The sequence below is a fragment of the Mesoplodon densirostris genome, chromosome 19 (genome assembly GCF_025265405.1).
Source record: "Mesoplodon densirostris isolate mMesDen1 chromosome 19, mMesDen1 primary haplotype, whole genome shotgun sequence".
Taxonomy (NCBI): domain Eukaryota; kingdom Metazoa; phylum Chordata; class Mammalia; order Artiodactyla; family Ziphiidae; genus Mesoplodon; species Mesoplodon densirostris.
The window spans coordinates 5,197,451-5,215,923 of record NC_082679.1 but is presented as its reverse complement, the minus strand read 5'-3'; the positions used below and the strand labels follow the sequence as shown (position 1 = coordinate 5,215,923).

The 18,473-nt window shown below is 42.0% G+C and overlaps 1 protein-coding gene across 1 annotated transcript; it reads right to left on the bottom strand.

Annotated features, from left to right (window-relative positions):
- Positions 1-663: 663 nt before the first annotated feature.
- On the bottom strand, positions 664-17,750 carry LOC132480779 (zinc finger protein 665-like). Its single transcript, XM_060085208.1, has 4 exons — positions 17,704-17,750; positions 8,568-8,748; positions 7,425-7,457; positions 664-4,952 (listed from the first exon to the last, which is right to left on the bottom strand). Exons 2-4 carry the CDS (start codon positions 8,713-8,715, stop codon positions 2,521-2,523), a joined length of 2,613 nt encoding a protein of 870 aa, XP_059941191.1. The 5' UTR covers positions 8,716-8,748; positions 17,704-17,750; the 3' UTR covers positions 664-2,520.
- Positions 17,751-18,473: the final 723 nt, after the last annotated feature.

The window sequence follows — 18,473 nt, the reverse complement described above, 5'->3', positions numbered from 1 at the left end:
CTGGGTCTTTGTTGTGGCAGGTGGGCTTCTAGTTGTGGCATGAGGGTTTTCTCTTCTCTAGCTGTGGCACGCAGGCTCCAGGGCACATGGGATCTGTAGTTTGTGGCATGCAGGCTCTCTTCTTAAGAAGCGCAAGCTCAGTAGTTGCAGCGCGTGGGCTAGTTTCCCCACAGCATATGGGATCTTAGTTCCCTGACCAAGGATTAACCCCACATCCCCTGCATTGGAAGGCGAATTCTTTTTTTTTTTGCGGTAAGCGGGCCTCTCACTGTTGTGGGCTCTCCCGTTGTGGAGCACAGTCTCCGGACGCACAGGCTCAGTGGCCATGGCTCATGGGCCTAGCTGCTCTGAGGCATGTGGTATCCTCCCGGACTGGGGCACGAACCCGTGTCCCCTGCATCGGCAGGCGGACTCTCAACCACTGCGCCACCAGGGAAGCCTGGAAGGCAGATTCTTTACCACTGGACCACCAGGGAAGTCCTTTAGTACTGTTTTTCCAGGAAAGGTGGATATGAATGAACCACACCTAGTGAATTTGGCCCCTTCGTCTTGACTCCATCCCAGAGACTATCAGGAAAGTCCTGTAAGAAAGGTATAAAATCAAAAGACTTCAAACCTTAGCTTGAAATTCATAAACTAGCAATGGAGTCTTTTCAAGAACACTCAAATGAAATACTCTGTATTTTATTAGAACAGAAGGACCATTTCCACATGTCCTTGCTGCAGTGATACACGTCATAAGTTTTAATATTTTGTGACTTGTAATTAGTCTGTAGTACGTAACATCTCAAGTTAATCTCAGAGAAGTAAAGACTTAGTTATTCCTAGTATGGATTATTGGATGTATGGTGTATTGTAAGAATTGGCCAAAAAATTTACACATTCATTACATTTGTAAGGATTCTCCCCAACACGAATTCTTTGGTGAATCTTAAGAACACAGTTTCTTAAAGGTATTTCCATGTTTAGTATATCTGTATAGTTTTTGTCCTGCATGAATTCACTCATTATGCCCAAGATGTGAATAGTTGATAAAAAAAACTTTACAACATTCATTACATTTGTAAGGTTGCTCTTCAATTTAATTTTTTTTTTCTTTTTGGCTGCTTTGGGTCTTCGTTGCTGTGCACAGGCTTTCCCTAGTTGCGGCGAGCAGGGGCTACTCTTCGTTGCGGTGCATAGGCTTCTCATTGCAGTGGCTTCTCTTGTTGAGGAACATGTCCTCTAGGCCCACGGGATTCAGCAGTTGTGGCACGAGGGCTCAGTAGTTGTGGCTCATGGGCTCTAGAGTACAGGCTCAGTAGTCGTGGCACACGGGCTTAGCTGCTCCGTGGCATGTAGGGTCTTCCTGGACCGGGACTCAAACCCATGTCTCCTGCACTGGCAGGCGGATTTTTTAAAATAAAGGTTTATTTATTTATTTATTTGGCTGCATTGGGTCTTCATTGCTGCACGCAGGCTTTCTCTAGTTGTGGCGACGGGGTTCACCCTTGGTTGCAGTGCGCAGGCTTCTCGTTGTGGTGGCTTCTCTTATTGTGGAGCATGGGCTCTAGGCACGTGGCCTGCAGTAGTTGTGGCACATGGACTCAGTAGTTGTGACTCACGGGCCCTAGAGCGCAGGCTGAGTAGCTGTGGTGCACGGGCTTAGTTGCTCCGCGGCATGTGGGATCTTCCCAGACAAGGGCTTGAACCCGTGTCCCCTGCATTGGCAGATGGGTTCTTAACCACTGTGCCACCAGGGAAGCCCTATACCTCCTCTTATGTTCCACAGTTTTGATCTTTGGGTAAAGCCTTAGCCTGCACATTACTTTTGTGTGGTTTTTCTGAAAGATGTATATTTTTAAGTCTAGTGCAGTGTGAGGCCTGGATAAACCTGTCCACACATTTATACAGCTTCTCCTCAATATGGACTCTCAGTTGTTGTATAATACTTGAACTCAAGGTAGAACTGTTGCCACTCCCAGTGCATTTGTAAACTATTTCTCCAGTATATTCCCCCTTTTATGTCTGGGTAAAATCCTTGCTATGCACATTAGATTCGTGTGGTTTGTCTCCAAGACATATATTCTTATGTATCCTGAAAGTAAGCAGTAATTCAAAACTTTGCCACACTCCTTGCATTTGTTAAGTACAAAGCATTTGGTGAACCCCGAGTTTAGGCAATACCTAAAAAGCCTTGCCACATTCAGTAAACGTGTAAGGTTTTCTCCAGTATGGATTACCTGATGACTGGTGAGATGTGACCCGAGTAAAGGTTTTACACACTCATATCATTTGTAAGGTCTCTCCAGAATGAATTCTTTATAGAATACTAAGGTCAAACCATTCTCTAAAAGGCTTGACACACGCAATACATTTATACAGCTTCTATTGAGTATGAATTTTCTCATGAAGCCTAAGGAGTGAACACCTTCTAAAAGCCTTGCAACACTGATTACATTTGTAATGTCTCTCACCAGCGTGCATTACCTGATGGTAAGACAGGCTTGAACGCAAAATAAAGACTTTGCCACAATCAAGTCATTTTTTCTCTCCAGTATGAATTCTCCGATGGTACACAAGGTGAGACCTATAACTGAAGAATTTTGCACATACTTCACATTTAAATGGTTTCTCTCCTGTATGGATTACCTGATGGGAAGTTAAGGTTGATCGTGTACTAAATGCTTTGTTACACTCTTTACATTTGTAAGGTTTCTCTCCAGTATGAATTCTACGGTGAGTCACGAGTTGTGAACTTTGTCTGAAGCCCTTGCCACACACATCGCATTTATGTGGTTTCTCTCCCGTATGGATTACCTGATGGGAAGTTAAGGTTGACTGCACGCTAAATGTTTTGCCACATTCATTACATTTGAAAGGCTTTTCTCCTGTATGAATCCTCTGGTGATTCGCTAGGTGATAAGTCTGTCTGAAGCCCCTGCCACATACATTACATTTATGTGGTTTCTCTCCTGTATGGATTACCTGATGGGAAGTTAAGCCTGATCGCACACTAAATGCTTTGCTGCACACATTACATTTGTAAGGTTTCTCTCCAGTATGAACTCTACGGTGAGCCACAAGGTGTGAATTTTGACTGAAACCCTTGCCACAAACGTCACATTTATGTGCTGTCTCTCCTGTATGGATTACCTGATGGGAAGTGAGGCTCGAACGCACAGTAAAGGCTTTGTCACACTCGTGACACTTGTATGGCTTCTCCCCAGAATGAATTCTCTGATGGATTTTAAAGTGTGATTTTTGACTAAAGACCTTTCCACATACATCACATTTATATGGTTTCTCTCTTTTATGGATTATCTGATGTGTAGTGAGAGCTGAACGCTGAGTAAAGGCTTTGCCACATTCATTACACTTGAAAGGGTTCTCTGCATCATGAATTCTTTGGTGAATCCTGATTTCAGACTGTTGCCTAAATGTCTTCCCACATTCATTACATTGGTAAGGTCTCTCTCCACTATGGATTACCTGATGATTAGTTAGGCTTGAAGGAGCAATAAAGGCTTTGCCACACACATCACATTTGTATGGTTTCTCTCCAGTGTGAATTCTTCGGTGAATCTTGATGTAATACCATTGCTTAAAGGCCTTGCCACATTCAAAACACTTATATGGTTTCTCTCCAGAATGACTTTTCTGATGGTCAACCAGGCTTGAACTTTGGCTAAAAGCTTTACCACACTCATTACATGTGTAAGGTTTCTCTCCACTATGAATTCTCTGATGTCTTGTAAGATGTGAATTTTGACTAAAGACCTTGCCACACTCATTGCATTTGTAAGGTTTCTCTCCAGTATGAAGTGTCTGATGACTTGCAAAGTGTGAATTTCTAATAAAGACTTTGCCACATACATCACATTTATATAATTTCTTTCCTATATGAATTTTCTGATGTTTAATGAGGTTTGAGCAAAAATTAAAGGTTTTGCCACACTCATTACATTTGTAAGGTTCCTCTCCACTATGAATTCGCTGATGTCTTGTAAGATGTGAATTTCGACTAAAGACCTTGCCACACTCACTGCATTTGTAAGGTTTCTCTCCAGTATGAAGTCTCTGATGACTTGCAAAGTGTGAATTTCGACTAAAGACTTTGTCACATGTATCACATTTATATAATTTCTTGCCTGTATGAATTTTCTGATGTCTGATGAGATTTGAGCGAAGAGTAAAGGCTCTGCCACACTCATTACATTTGTAAGGTTTCTCTCCACTATGAATTCGCTGATGATTTCCAAGGTGTGCTTTTTGACTGAAGAGCCTGCCACACTCATTACATTTGTAAGGTTTCTCTCCAGTATGAATTTTCCGATGACTTGCAAGGTGTGAACTTCGACTAAAGACTTTGCCACATACATCACATTTGTATGATTTCTCTCCTGTATGGATTATCTGATGTCTAGTGAGGTATGAGCCCTGATGAAACATTTTGCCAAACTGACCACATTTATAAGGTTTTCCCTTGTATGCTTTCTGTTCCTGTGCCAGTCCTGAAAGATGGATAAGATCATCCCCATATATATTAGAAATGTTGGCCTGGACACTAGGAGGAATTCTTTCAAGTATTGAAAATGGGCCTCTACTGTTGGTAGACTTCACAGCTTGATTACATTCATAAATTTTCCCTTGAGTTTGATATATCAGCAGTTTATCTCGAAAGCTTGATCCAAACCTATTTTCAACAGGCTTGTTTCCTGCATCCCTTTTCCAATGTTGATTTCTTTTATAAGTGAGATTTTCTTTACAGGTTATAGGCATTCCTCTGCCATTTCTTTCATCATCTCTCCACTGATACTCGAAGTCATGCATGTTTTCCTGGACTTCCTTGAAGTAAAAATCTCTTATTTCATGGCTTTCACATGTTTCCAACATCACTGTTTGGAATACTTCTCCTCCATCACTGTTCACTTTAGGTTGTAATTTCTTCATCACATATATATGACACATATCTACAAGATATAAAGAACCATAGGAATCCTATTAATTATAGTTCAGAACAAAGTCATTTCTTGTTGATAACATATTAAACCAAAAATAATACTTATCCTAAACAGAGTAATAAAGCTTCCTAAACAAAATGTTCAAAATTTAAGGAACAGTAAAGAAATATGATCCCTTAAAAAAGTGATCACATGTAATTCAAAGTAATCTTAGGTGGAGTACAATGTTTAAAAATTGTGAATCACTATGCTGTACACTCGAAATTTATATAATATTGTAAATCAACTACACGTTAATAACAAAATAAGGATATATAACTGAGAAAAATAAAAAAATAAAGAAACAATAATTTTAGGGTAGCCTAGTTCCAAACACCCTATGACAAAAACCCTAACACTGTACAAACTTGTATTAGCTCTCAAAAAAAGGGCATTTTCCCACCATGACCCCAAAGCACAGTAATTGGCAGTAAGCATAATGCTGTCTTTTTTTTTTTTTTTTTTTTTTTTTGGCCATGCCAAGTGGCTTGTAGGATCTTAGTTCCCCAACCAGGGGTCAAACCTGGGCCCATGGCAGTGAAAGCGCTGAGTTCTAACCACTGGACTGCCAGGGAATCCCACTGCTGTCTTGTAACTGAGGAGAAAAAAGTATTATATTGTACAAAATTTCTGCATATTTGTACGTAAGTAAATGTTAAAGAACCGACAATGCATTATAATGGTAAATAATCCAAAACAAGCTTACCTGATGAATAATGTAAACAAATGGCAGTTTAGTATTGAAAAACAGATAGCATTCAGCTATGGCCTATCTAGGCAGTTACCTTAAATCATTGGCCCCAAAGTGTATGTAATATAAAGTGCATTGAAAATTTATTTATTTATTTATTATTTTAAATATTTGTTTATTTTATTTATTTATTTTTGGCTGTGTTGAGTCTTTGGTGCTGTGCACGGGCTTTCTCTAGTTGTGGCGAGCAGGGGCTACTCTTCGTTGTGGTGCATGCACGGGTTTCTCATTGCGATGGCTTCTCTCGTTGCAGAGCATGGGCTCTAGGTGCACAGGCTTCAGAAGTTGGGCTCGTGGGCTCTAAAGCACAGGCTCAGTAGTTGTGGCGCATGGGCTTAGTTGCTCCGCGGCATGTGGGATCTTCCCGGATCAGGGCTCTAACCCGTGTCCCCTGCATTGGCAGGTGGATTCTTAACCACTGCGCCACCAGGGAATCCCTGAAAATTTATTAACTAGGATCAGAGACAATGTTGTTGGGATCAATTACAAATAAAAACATCCACGTTATAATGTAGACAAACGGATAGCTCACAGTAAACATGAAAGTTAATATTTTTTTAAAGTAACCAAATCTTTACTGTGAAACATGAAATATTCTAAGCCCAATTTTTCAGATAAGGGCATCAGACTCACAGGGTTCATGTACATGAAACCAATTTACACACAAAGTAAGTGAGAGATACAGGATATGAATACCAAGAGTTCAGAAAGAAAATTTCAAGGGTGATACAAGAACTGAGCTGTATATAGCATTATTCAGCCATCCTTCCTGGAAATGGTTTCGGAGGCACCACCTCTGCACGTATAAATTAAGGTCCTGCCTAGTGAAATTAATTCACTGTAGGAATGCACATGATTTTTTACAATGTGAATAGTGTGGGAAGACAGTGGGATGGGTGAAAAAGGGCTCTGGGAATTAGGGACTTCAGAAGAAAAAACTGAATATGCTAGCAAATAACAGTGTATTCCATCCACATCAAGGGATCACGTGAGGAAAGGTCAGCCTGGGAAGGCCAAGAATGGAGGACAAGGAGTAATGGACGTATGGGAACACAGCTTGTGTTTTCTAAACTGTGGGAATGTAAGTGTACCAGGGCAATGAGCATACTGACTGGGGAAGAAAAGAACTGGTTTAGCAAGTAGCACTGTACCATCTCATTTTTAACCGTGGGACTTATACCATGGGCATGCAACAAAAGCAAAAGAAATTTTAAAAGGGAGAGAGTGTGACATTGTAAAGAGAAAGCAGGTTTTCATCTCTAGCAATATTTGGTACGAAATGTACCAATTTTAATATCCATGAGTTCCATTTCCAGGAATATATATTCAAGAGAAAAACACGGGTTTCTCTGCTGGCTCAGTGGTTAAGAATCTGCCTGCCAATGCAGGGGATATGGGTTCAGGCCTGGTCCGGGAAGATCCCACATGCCATGGAGCAACTAAGCCTGTGTGCCACAACTACTGAGCCTGCGCTCTAGAGCCCGCGAACTGCAACTACTGAGCCCACGTGCCACAATTACTGAAGTCTGCGCGCCTAGAGCCTGTGCTTCGCAACAAGAGAAGCCACTGCAATGAGAAGCCTGTGCACTGCAACGAAGAGTAGCCCTGATCACCGCAACTAGAGAAAGCCCGTGCTTAGCAACAAAGACCCCCAAAAAAAAGAGAGAGTGAGAAAAATACACAGACGTTACCGGAGATACATCCAAGAATGTAAGAAGCGGGATCTGTAAGGAAAACATAAGAAACGTCCATCAAGAGGAGATAGATGAGTTTATTCTGCACATTTTCTTGCACATACAATGAAACCTTACAGTATAGCAAAGCAGGGAGACAAGAGTTCACAATGATAAACTCCTAGCTGGGTAGGCAGACAGTTTGTTTCAGGAAACAAAGATAACAGGAGGTGTTTCCCAAGGTATGAGCATTTTAAGATGTGATCATATTAGTTAAAAATAGAAAAAGAGGGCTTCCCTGGTGGCACAGTGGTTAACAATCCACCTGCCAATGCAGGGGACATGGGTTCGAGCCCTGGTCCAGGCAGATCCCACATGCTGTGGAGCAACTAAGCCTGTGTGCCACAACTAGTGAGCCTGTGCTCTAGAGCCTGTGAGCCACAACTACTGAAGCCCACGTGCCACAACTACTGAAGCCCATGTGCCACAACTACTGAAGCCCGTGCGCCTAGAGCCCATGCTCTGCAACAAGAGAAGCCACTGCAATGAGAAGCCCGCGCACCGCAACGAAGAGTAGCCCCCACGCGCCACAACTAGAGAAAGCCCGCTCCCAGCAACAAAGATCCAACTCAGCCAAAAATAAATACGTAAATTTAAAAAGAAAAAGAATCTTACTAACTAAATTATTAATTACCTAACACTGTAAACATTTTAACAATTTGTCATATCAACTTTTTAGACTAAGACTCCTTATTTGGTGTTAAAAACAACAGTGTCCCTTTTGCTGCCCTGCTCTAATTACTGGAAATCATAGCACTGGATCTCTTAACACAATCTCTGCCATAAAAAAGACATGAAAAAAAAAAAAAAAAAAAAACGTTGCCCTCAGCAGTGAAAGCACAGAGTCCTAAAGACTGGACCACCAGGGAATTCCCAACAAAATCCTTTGGAATAACTCTAAGAACCAGGTGAGAAGCTGAAGCACCCGAAGAAATGCCTACACTCAAAACACAGAACCAAAAAGTGTAACCATAATGATTTTTGACTCAATCCCTGCAAGGCACAATAAAGTGAGAATAAACAGGAGAAAGTTTCCCAGTTCCCACCTCCTCCTTTAGGAGAAAATGCAAATCAAACCCTCAAGGAGTTATCACTTCACACCTTTAGAATGGCTATAATCAAAAAGACGAGAGCGGCTTCCCTGGTGGCACAGTGGTTGCGAGTCCGCCTGCCGATGCAGGGGACACGGGTTCGTGCCCCGGTCCGGGAAGATCCCACATGCCTCGGAGCAGCTGGGCCCGTGAGCCATGGCCGCTGAGCCTGCGCGTCCGGAGCCTGTGCTCTGCAACGGAAGAGGCCACAACAGTGAGAGGACCGCGTACCACAAAAAATAAAATAAAATAAAATAAAAAGGACATGAGAGGGTGAATTCCCTGGTGGTCCAGCAGCCAAAAAAAACAAAAACAAAAAAACCAAGAGGTATGAGTGTTAGTAAGGTTGTGGATTAAAGAGAACCCTACCGTACTATCAGAAGATTATAATTAGTTTTAGTCACTGGAAAAAACTAATTACAGTCAAAATATATTTTTTAAAGTACCACATAATGTAGTTATTCCACAAGTGGGTATATACCGAAAAGAAAGGAAGTCATCACTATCACAAAGATATATTTCCATTCCTATGTTCATTAGAGCAGTATAAGCAATAGCCAAGATATGGAAACTACCTAAGTGTCCAACTAATGAATGGATTTAAAAAAATCTCATTTCTATACAAAATGAGATATTATTCAGCCATAAGAAAGAATGAAATCCTGCTACCTGTACCAACATGGACAGCATTTGAAGGGATTATGCTAAGTAAAATAAGTCTGAGAGAAAAACAAAGAATAATCTCACTTATATTTGGGGGGAAAAAAGCCAAATACAAACAGAAAGTAAAACAGTGATTACCAAAGGATGGGGCATAGCAGAAATGGGGAGATGTTAGTCAAGATGAATTAGTTCTGGGGATCTAACATACAGCATGCTGACTATGATTATTAATACTGTATTATATACTTGAAAGTTGTTAAGACAGTAACCTTCTAATGTTCTCACCACACAAACAAAACTAATTATGTGAGTTAATGGATGTTTTAACAAACATACCTGGTAATCTTTTCAAAATATAAACATGTATCAAATCATCACACTTAACTTACACAATATTATATGTTGATTATATCTTAAAGCTTGAAAAAAGAAAATACAAAGGAATGCACATAAAAGACACTGGTTTATCATGTGAATAAAAATAATTTTAAAAATGAAAATAAAAAGAAAAAAAGACCATAGGAAACAGAGTCAAAGCTAGAAATAAAAAAATTAAATTAAGAGATATACAAAAAGAATAAAAAACTACAGAAAATCACAAAATTAAAAGTTGGTTCTTTGATCAGATAGACATAATAAACCCTTAAGTAGATTAACTAACGAAAAATAGAGAAGGCCAAATAACTAAAATAAAAAATGAAAGTGGGGGCATAACAATTGATTCCACAGAAATAAAAAAAAATTAGAAGAGGATACCAAGAACAATTCTATGCCTAAATATTGCAAAATCTGAATGAATTCCCAGAGACACACACCTATCAATAGAGTCATGAAGAAATAAAAAATCTGAACAGACCCATTCCTTGTAAGGAGACTGAGTCACTAACCAAAAATCACTGATCAAAATCAAAGGAGGACTTCCCTGGTGCTCCAGTGGTTAAGACTCCGTGCTTCCACTGCAGGGCAAGGTTTGATCCCTGGTTAGGGAATTAAGATTCCACATGCTGCATGGGGCAGCCAGAGGAAAAAAAAAAAAAAAAGGAAGGAAGAAAGAAAATCCAAAGGAAAACTAGATAGCGTCACTACTGAATTCTACCCAACATCTTAAAAGAATTAAGATCAAGTTTCTTCAAACTCATCCCCAAAATTTGAACAGGAAACACTTCAAAACTCATTATAAGACTAGAATTACTCTAAAATCAAAGACAAAGACTCTACAAAAAAAACCAAAAACCAGACTTCCCTGGTGGTGCAGTGTTTAAGAATCCTCCTGCCAATGCAGGGGACACAGGTTCGAGCCCTGGTCCAGGAAGATCCCACATGCCATGGAGCAACTAAGCCCGTGCACCACAACTACTGAGCCTGCACTCTAGAGCCCACGAGCCACAACTACTGAGCCCGCATGCCACAACTGCTGAAGCCCGTGCATCTAGAGCCCGTGCTCTGCAACGAGAAGCTACCGCAATGAGAAGCCCGAGCACCACATCGAAGAGCAGCCCCCACCGCCGCAACTAGAGAAAGCCCACACTCAGCAATGAAGACCCAACGCAGCCAAAACTAAAATATAAAATAAATAAATAAATCTCAAAAAAAAAACCCACACACTATCTCATGAATACTGATGCAAAACTCATCAATCAAACAAGAGTAGGGCTTCCCTGGTGGCACAGTGGTTGAGAGTCCACCTGCTGATGCAGGGGACACGGGTTCGTGCCCCGGTCTGGGAGGATCCCACATGCTGCGGAGCGGTGGGGCCCGTGAGCCATGGCCACTGAGCCTGCGCGTCCGGAGCCTGTGCTCCGCAACGGGAGAGGCCACAACAGTGAGAGGCCTGTGTACTGCAAAAAAAAAAAAAAACCAAAAACAAAAAACAAGAGTAAATGAAATTTAACAGTACTACAAAAGGATTATACAGTACAACCAAAGAGGATATATTCTTGGAATGCAAGGATGCTCCAACAAATGAAATCTTTCAATGTAAAACTGCACAGTAAATATAAGAAAATACACTACATGATAATCTCAATTGATGCAGAAAAGCATTTGACTAGTTAACAGCCTTTCACAATAAAAACACTCAATACAGTAGGAATAGAAATAAATACAGTAACACAATAAAAGACTAATATAAAAAGCCCACAGCTAACATCATACACAATGGGGAAAGACTGAAAGCTTTTTTTCTCAGATCAGGAACAAGACAAGATACCTGCTCTCATTATTTCTATTAAACACATAGCTGGAGTCCCAGCCAGACAAATGGGCAAGAAAACAAAATGAAAAGTATCCAATTAGAGAAAGGAGAAGAAAATTATGTCTGTTTAGAGATGACATAATCTAATATGTAGAAAAAACATGAGATTCCACAAAAAAACCCTGATATAAGTAACTAATGAATTCAGAAAAATTGGAAGATATAAAGTCAACATGTAAAAATTGTATTCTATATGTTAATGATGAACAATTAGAAAGAAAATTGAGAAAACATTTCCATTTCAAATAGCATCAAAAAGAATAAAATACTTAGACAAAACCTTAGCCACATAAAAAAGACTTGTACACTGTAACTAAAATCGTTGCTGAAAATTATTAGAAAATACACAAGTAAATGCAGATATCCCCAGTTCATGGACTGAAAGACAATACTGTCATTACGGCAATACCAACAAAATGATCAAGAGATTCAAAGCAATACCTAGCAAAACCACAATATCAATTTTGGAAAAAATAAACACTTACATCCTAGGACATACACTGAATCTCAAGAGACCCTGAATAGGAAAAACAACCTTGAAAAGAACAAAGTTGAAGGTCTCATACTTCCTTATTTCAAAACTTATTAAAAAGCAAAACTAATAGTAAGAGTATGGTACCAATATAAAGACAGAGAGAAACACCAGTGGAAAAGACGTCAGAAATAAACCTTGCATATACAGTCAAATGATGTGCCACAAGGGTGTCAAGGTTCCTCAATGAGGGAAAAGCAGCCTCTTGAAAAAAAGATGTTGAGAAAATCAGATACCCACATGTAAAAGAATGTAGTTGGACTGCTGCATGAACCCATGTAAACAATTAACTCAAAATAGAACAAAGATCTAGGGACTTCCCCAGTGGTTAAGAATCCACCTTCCAAAGCAGAGGATGTGGGTTCGATCCCTGGTCGGGGAACTAAGATCCCACATGTCATAGGGCAACTAACTCCACGTGCTGAAACTACTGAGCCCACGTGCCACAACTAGAGAGAAGCCTGTGCGCCACAACAAAAGATCCCACGTGACACAACAAAGATACCACATGCTGCAACTAAGACCCAACACAGCCAAATAAATAAATAAATAAACAATTTAAAAAAAAAATAGAACAAAGATCTAAACATACAACCTAAAAGCATCAAACTCCTAGAAGAAAACATAGGAAAAAATCTTAATGGCAGTGGATACAGCAATGATTGAGAACATATGACTGCAAAAGCACAGCGAACGGAAGTAAAAACAGATAAATTGGACTACATCAAAATTATAAACTATTGCGCGTCAAATCACACTCAGTAGAGTGAAAAGACAATCCGCAGAAGGGGGAGAAAATATTTGCAAATCATGTATGTGATAATGGGTTAATACTGAAAATATATGAAGAATTGTAAAAGAGTCTGGTCACCAATTTCACAATGAAGGGCCATTCCCCAATTCAACCACCCACGCACTACCAAAAAAAACAAGAACACTAAGAATATCATAAAAATATGAACCTGCTGGGCCTCCCTGGTGGCGCAAGTGGTTGAGAGTCCGCCTGCCGATGCAGGGGATACGGGTTCGTGCCCCGGTCTGGGAGGATCCCATATGCCGCGGAGCGGCTAGGCCCGTGAGCCATGGCCGCTGAGCCTGCGCGTCCGGAGCCTGTGCGTCCGGAGCCTGTGCTCCGCAACGGGGGAGGCCACAACAGTGAGAGGCCCGCATACCGCAAAAAAAAAAAAAAAAAAAAAAAATGAACCTGCTGACTAAATAAATAAAAGTCAAGTTCATTTATAATGCATAGAGGGACTTCCCTGGTGGCACAGTGGTTAAGAATCTGCTTGCCAATGCAGAAGACACGGGTTTGATCCCTGGTCCAGGAAGATCCCACATGCCGCAGAGCAACTAAGCCCACAAGCCACAACTACTGAAGCCCGTATGCCTAGAGCCCGTGCTCCACGAGAAGCCACCACAATGAGAAGCCCACGTACCACAACAAAGGTAGCCCCCCTTGCCGCAACTAGAGAAAGCCCACAAGCAGCAACAAAGACCAAAAGCAGACAAAAATAAATAAATAAGTAAAAATTTACTTAGAAAAAAGAAAAAACAGTACTTCATTGAAGGCATCATTCAACTTCATAAGCTCTCTCATTAAGATGCTCCAAAATGGTCTTCCCTGGTGGCGCAGTGGTTAAGAACCCACCTGCCGATGAGGGGACACGGGTTCGAAACCTGGTCCAGGAAGATGCCACGTGCCAAGGAGCAACTAAGTCCGCGAGCCACAACTACTGAGCCTGCGCACCTAGAGCCAGTGATCTGCAACAAGAGAAGCCACTGCAATGAGAAGCCTGCGCACCGCAATGAAGAGTAGCCCCTGCTCGCCGCAACTAGAGAAAGCCCACGCGCAGCAACGAAGACCCAACACAGCCAAAAATAAAATAAAATTAATTAATTAAACACACACACACACACACACACAAAGATGCTTCAAAATAGTATTTGTTGAGGTCGGATAAACAATGACACGTACAGGGTATGAAAACTGTGGAATGAACAGTTTAGTCAACAGCCCCAGAGATATGAGGATGTGAACTTGGACAACGTTGACCCAAGGAGAAATTCCTATACCATTTATTGAGGCTCCAAGGGGATGATGATTAGTATATGTGAAAAACATTGTCACAGTTGCTCTTAAGACACGCTTTTGTGATACTCCTCAAAACCAGAAAAAAAAAAAACTGGAAACACTTATCAGTCAAGTGTTTCTTTGTGGGTTTCGTTTTTCTGGCCATGCAGCATGTGGGATCTTAGTTTCCTGACCGGGGATTGAACCTGTGCCCCCTTCATTGGAAGCGCAAAGTCTTAACCACTGGACCACCAGGGAAGTCCCCCCTCAAGCTCCTGTGATGCTTTCTATTTCAGTATCCTGGGACATGCTGACTACTCTAGTGAATAGCTTCAAGTGGTGCTTCCGTATGTAGCAGAAAAAAATTGCAATGAATTAGTAAAAATATCTCCATCAAGAATGCTATGTTTCCAGGGCCTCCCTGGTGGCGCAAGTGGTTGAGAGTCCGCCTGCCGATGCAGGGGATACGGGTTCGTGCCCCGGTCTGGGAGGATCCCATATGCCGCGGAGCGGCTGGGCCCGTGAGCCATGGCCGCTGAGCCTGCGCGTCCGGAGCCTGCGCGTCCGGAGCCTGTGCTCCGCAACGGGGGAGGCCACAACAGTGAGAGGCCCGCATACCGCAAAAAAAAAAAAAAAAAAAAGAATGCTATGTTTCCAGACTTCCCTGATGGCGTAGTGGTTAAGAATCTGCCTGCCAATTCAGGGGACACGGGTTTGAGCTCTGGTCCAGGAAGATCCCACATGCCACAGAGCAACTAAGCCCGTGCGCCACAACTACTGAGCCTGCACACTAGAGCCTGTGAGCCACAACTACTGAGCCCAGGTGCCACAACTACTGAAGCCTGCACACCTAGAGCCTATGCTCCACAACAAGAAAAGCCACTGCAATCAGAAGTCTGCGTACCACAACAAAGAGTAGCCCCCGCTCGTTGCAACTAGAGAAAGCCCACATGCAGCAACGAAGACCCAACACAGCCAAAAATAAATAAATTAATTAATTAATTTAAAAAAAAAAGAATGCTACGTTTCCAAGTAAACCCATTCCACAGGGGAGTGGAGAGAAGTTATTCATCACCTAAAGACGGCTTACCACAGCAACAAACAAACAAACAAACAAAAGGATGAAATACCAAATACCTAAGAATGGGTATTTTAAAAGCAATTTCAGAGGCGAAATCATGCAAACTAAAGAAAATATGACATCAAGAAGAGTCTACAGGGCTTCCCTGGTGGCGCAGTGGCTGAGAGTCCGCCTGCCGATGCAGGGGACGCGGGTTCATGCCCCAGTCCGGGAAGATCCCACATGCCACGGAGCGGCTGGGCCCGTGAGCCATGGCCGCTGGGCCTGCGCATCCAGAGCCTGTGCTCCATGGCGGGAGAGGCCACAGCGGTGAGAGGTCCGTGTACCGAAAAAAAAAAAAAAAAAAAAAAAGAAGAGTCTACATTCCCAGACTAAGTAGAGAGGTAAAAAAACATGAAAAATACAATATACTGGGGTCAGATATTATAGAACTTTAACACGGGACCATGGGCTCTACCCACAGTCGCCAAGCTCAGAGATTCACATATGCTCCCCACGTGGGATTGGGGATCAAAGAGAATCTCTTCGTCCATACTGTTTATAGTTTTCCTAAGTAACAATTACAGAAGATCCAACCCATTTCCCCATTGCACACACCCCAAAAGTATGTGGCAAAAGCAGAACAGAAGAAATGGCTGAGGGGGAATTCCCTGGCAGATTCACTGGTTAGGATTCCGGGTTTTCACTGCCACAGGCCCAAGTTCAATCCTTGATTGGGGAACTAGGATCCTGCAAGCCACACGGCACAGCCAAAAAAAAAAAGGAAAAAACGAAAACAAAAAACGAAGAAATGGCTGAGGGATCTGAATGGCAGACATGGGCTGAAACAGATCCATGCAGGTTTTGAGGTGCCAGATGGAATCAAAGAGCAGCCACTGTTTTCCCATCATTTAATTAGTTCTTCCAAGTACACCAAACTGAGACAGGTCCAGGGGTTTGGACCATGGAGGCCTCAGCTCTTATCTATATGGACTAAAAATTGAAAATCCCATGCAATCAAGTACAGAAGAAGAGACCAAGGGGGAAACAGATTCCTTTGAAACAGCTCACCACGTGCTACTCAAATCAAGCAACAACTTCACAAGACCCAGACGGCAGAGTGTAGATCATGATAAAGACCTTGCCTTGGATTCTATTGGAGCTGCAGCACCGCAGGGAGGTGAAAGGATGAATTTTACACATTGAAGGATAGTGTGCTATGTTGGGGAGAAGAAAAATTTCCCCTGGGAAAAGTTCATAAGTAATAAACTTAGAATTTCCTAAAGAGCTCTCCCACGAAGGGAGAGATTTCCAAACACCATTGATGGTGCGGCTTCCTCTCTGCCCATCTGAGATCTGACCTGTGTTCATACTTTTGATACATCCCCACCCATTGTTTTTTTGCTATTTTCATGTCACTCTTCACAGTCAAGGGCTCTTCCTCTTGCTCCAAAATGCAAATAATATTCAGGTCAGGAACAGAAATAACTGCCGAAAAGAGAAAATAAATAACATGCTGTGGGTTTTCCAGAATCCCAGCTCTTTGATCAGCACAGGAGTGAGCACACAACAAATGGATCTCAAAAAATATTTCACAAATTCATTCATTCACTGCTTGCCTCCTTCTGAATGCAGAGAGAATAGTATAATATGCAGATAACTGGCTTTCTTCCAAGAAGTAGTGACTCAGGGCTTCCCTGGTGGTGCAGTGGTTAAGAATCTGCCTGCCAATGCAGGGGACACGGGTTTGAGCCCTGGTCTGGGAAGATCCCACATGCCGTGGAGCAACTAAGCTCATGTGCCACAACTACTGAGCCTGCACTCTAGAGCCCACAAACCACAACTACTGAACCCATGAGCCACAACTACTGAAGCCTACGCACCTAGAGCCTGTGCTCCACAACAAGAGAAGCCACCACAATGAGAAACCTGTGCACTGCAATGAAGAGTAGCCCCTGCTCGCCACAACTGGAGAAGGCCCACGTGCAGCAATGAAGACCCAAAGCAGCCAAAAATTAAAATTAACATAGGGCTTCCCTGGTGGCGCAGTGGTTGAGAGTCTGCCTGCCGATGCAGGGGACACGGGTTTGTGCCCTGGTCCGGGAGGATCCCACATGCCGTGGAGCGGCTGGGCCCGTCAGCCATGGCCGCTGAGCCTGTGTGTCCGGAGCCTGTGCTCTGCAACGGGAGAGGCCACAACAGTGAGAGGCCCGCGTACCACAAAAAAAATTAAAAAAATTAAAATTAATAAATAAATTTATTTTTTTAAAAATAGTGACTCAAAAGAACAGTGGTATGAAATAGGGAATCGGGTATTTTAAGTTTCCAATTGGGCTTTATCAATACTTAAGCTCTGGAACAACTCCTGGTGTATCATGAAGTGGGCAGATCACCAGAAGAAAGGACAACGTTAAACTCCCGACACTACACCATGAAGCTTCTCATGTCTGAGTCAACAGGGCTTTGAGCTCAGTGAAGCAATGCAGGGGCTCCCAAAAGACACAGAAGGGAAAATGCAAAGATACATAAGGGCAGATCCCAATTTCTGGAGGGAAGTTATCCTCACCCAGGGAGACCAGGTTCCTGTAGGTCTCCAACATCACATCCCTGTACAAGGCCCTCTGAGCAATGTCCAGGCATTCCCACTCCTCCTGAGTGAATTCAATGGCCACATCCTTGAAGGTCAACTGTTCCTGAAATGAAAACACATTTCAACAAGGGGCCATGAGGAGAGTCCTTATCTTCACACAAAATGAGAAGAGGAGAGAGGGGTAAGGATCAATTCAGTTGAAGTATGTATTCTGACAGATCCATGTTAATGTATTTAGAGCAAATTATGAGTCTCAAATTTTAATTTCTTACGCTTTTTCATAGAGATTATAATATCTTCCATTCAATACGGATTTTTCATTTTTTTTGGACAATACATGAAATGCTTACAAATAAAATTCAACAACAGGATGTCCAGGCAGAAGTGTTATATATTATGTTTCACACACTGAGTGATATTCAATATTTAGATGACCTACAGTATGACTGGTGTCTTCAGAGATGACAAAGTCCACAGTTGCTTTAAAGAAAAGTCAAAATCTTAAATTATGATGATGATACCAAGAGCAATGACTAAAGCTGTCTGAACACTTCCTATATGCTAAGCATTACTCTAAATGCTTTACATGTATGAACTTGTTATCAACATAAGAGCTCATTAGAGAAAGTCCCATTTTATTTTTCAGAGGAGTAAACTGTGTCCAAGACACTCTAAGAAACTTGCCTCACAACAAACAGCTAGGAAATGGCACTGCAAGCACGAAAACTCAGGTAGTCAGACTTTAG

Bases quoted from the DNA above. Each gene is read 5' to 3' on its own strand.
- LOC132480779 (XM_060085208.1), bottom strand. From the start codon at position 8,715: ATGGCTCACGGGCCCAGCTGCTCCGAGGCATGTGGGATCTTCCCGGAC. The intron at 7,458-8,567 runs GTGTGAAGTGAT...TTTTCCTTACAG, and splicing joins TGATTATAGCCATTCTAAAG to ATCCCGCTTCTTACATTCTT. The intron at 4,953-7,424 runs GTAACGTCTGTG...TATATCTTGTAG, and splicing joins CATTCTTGGATGTATCTCCG to ATATGTGTCATATATATGTG.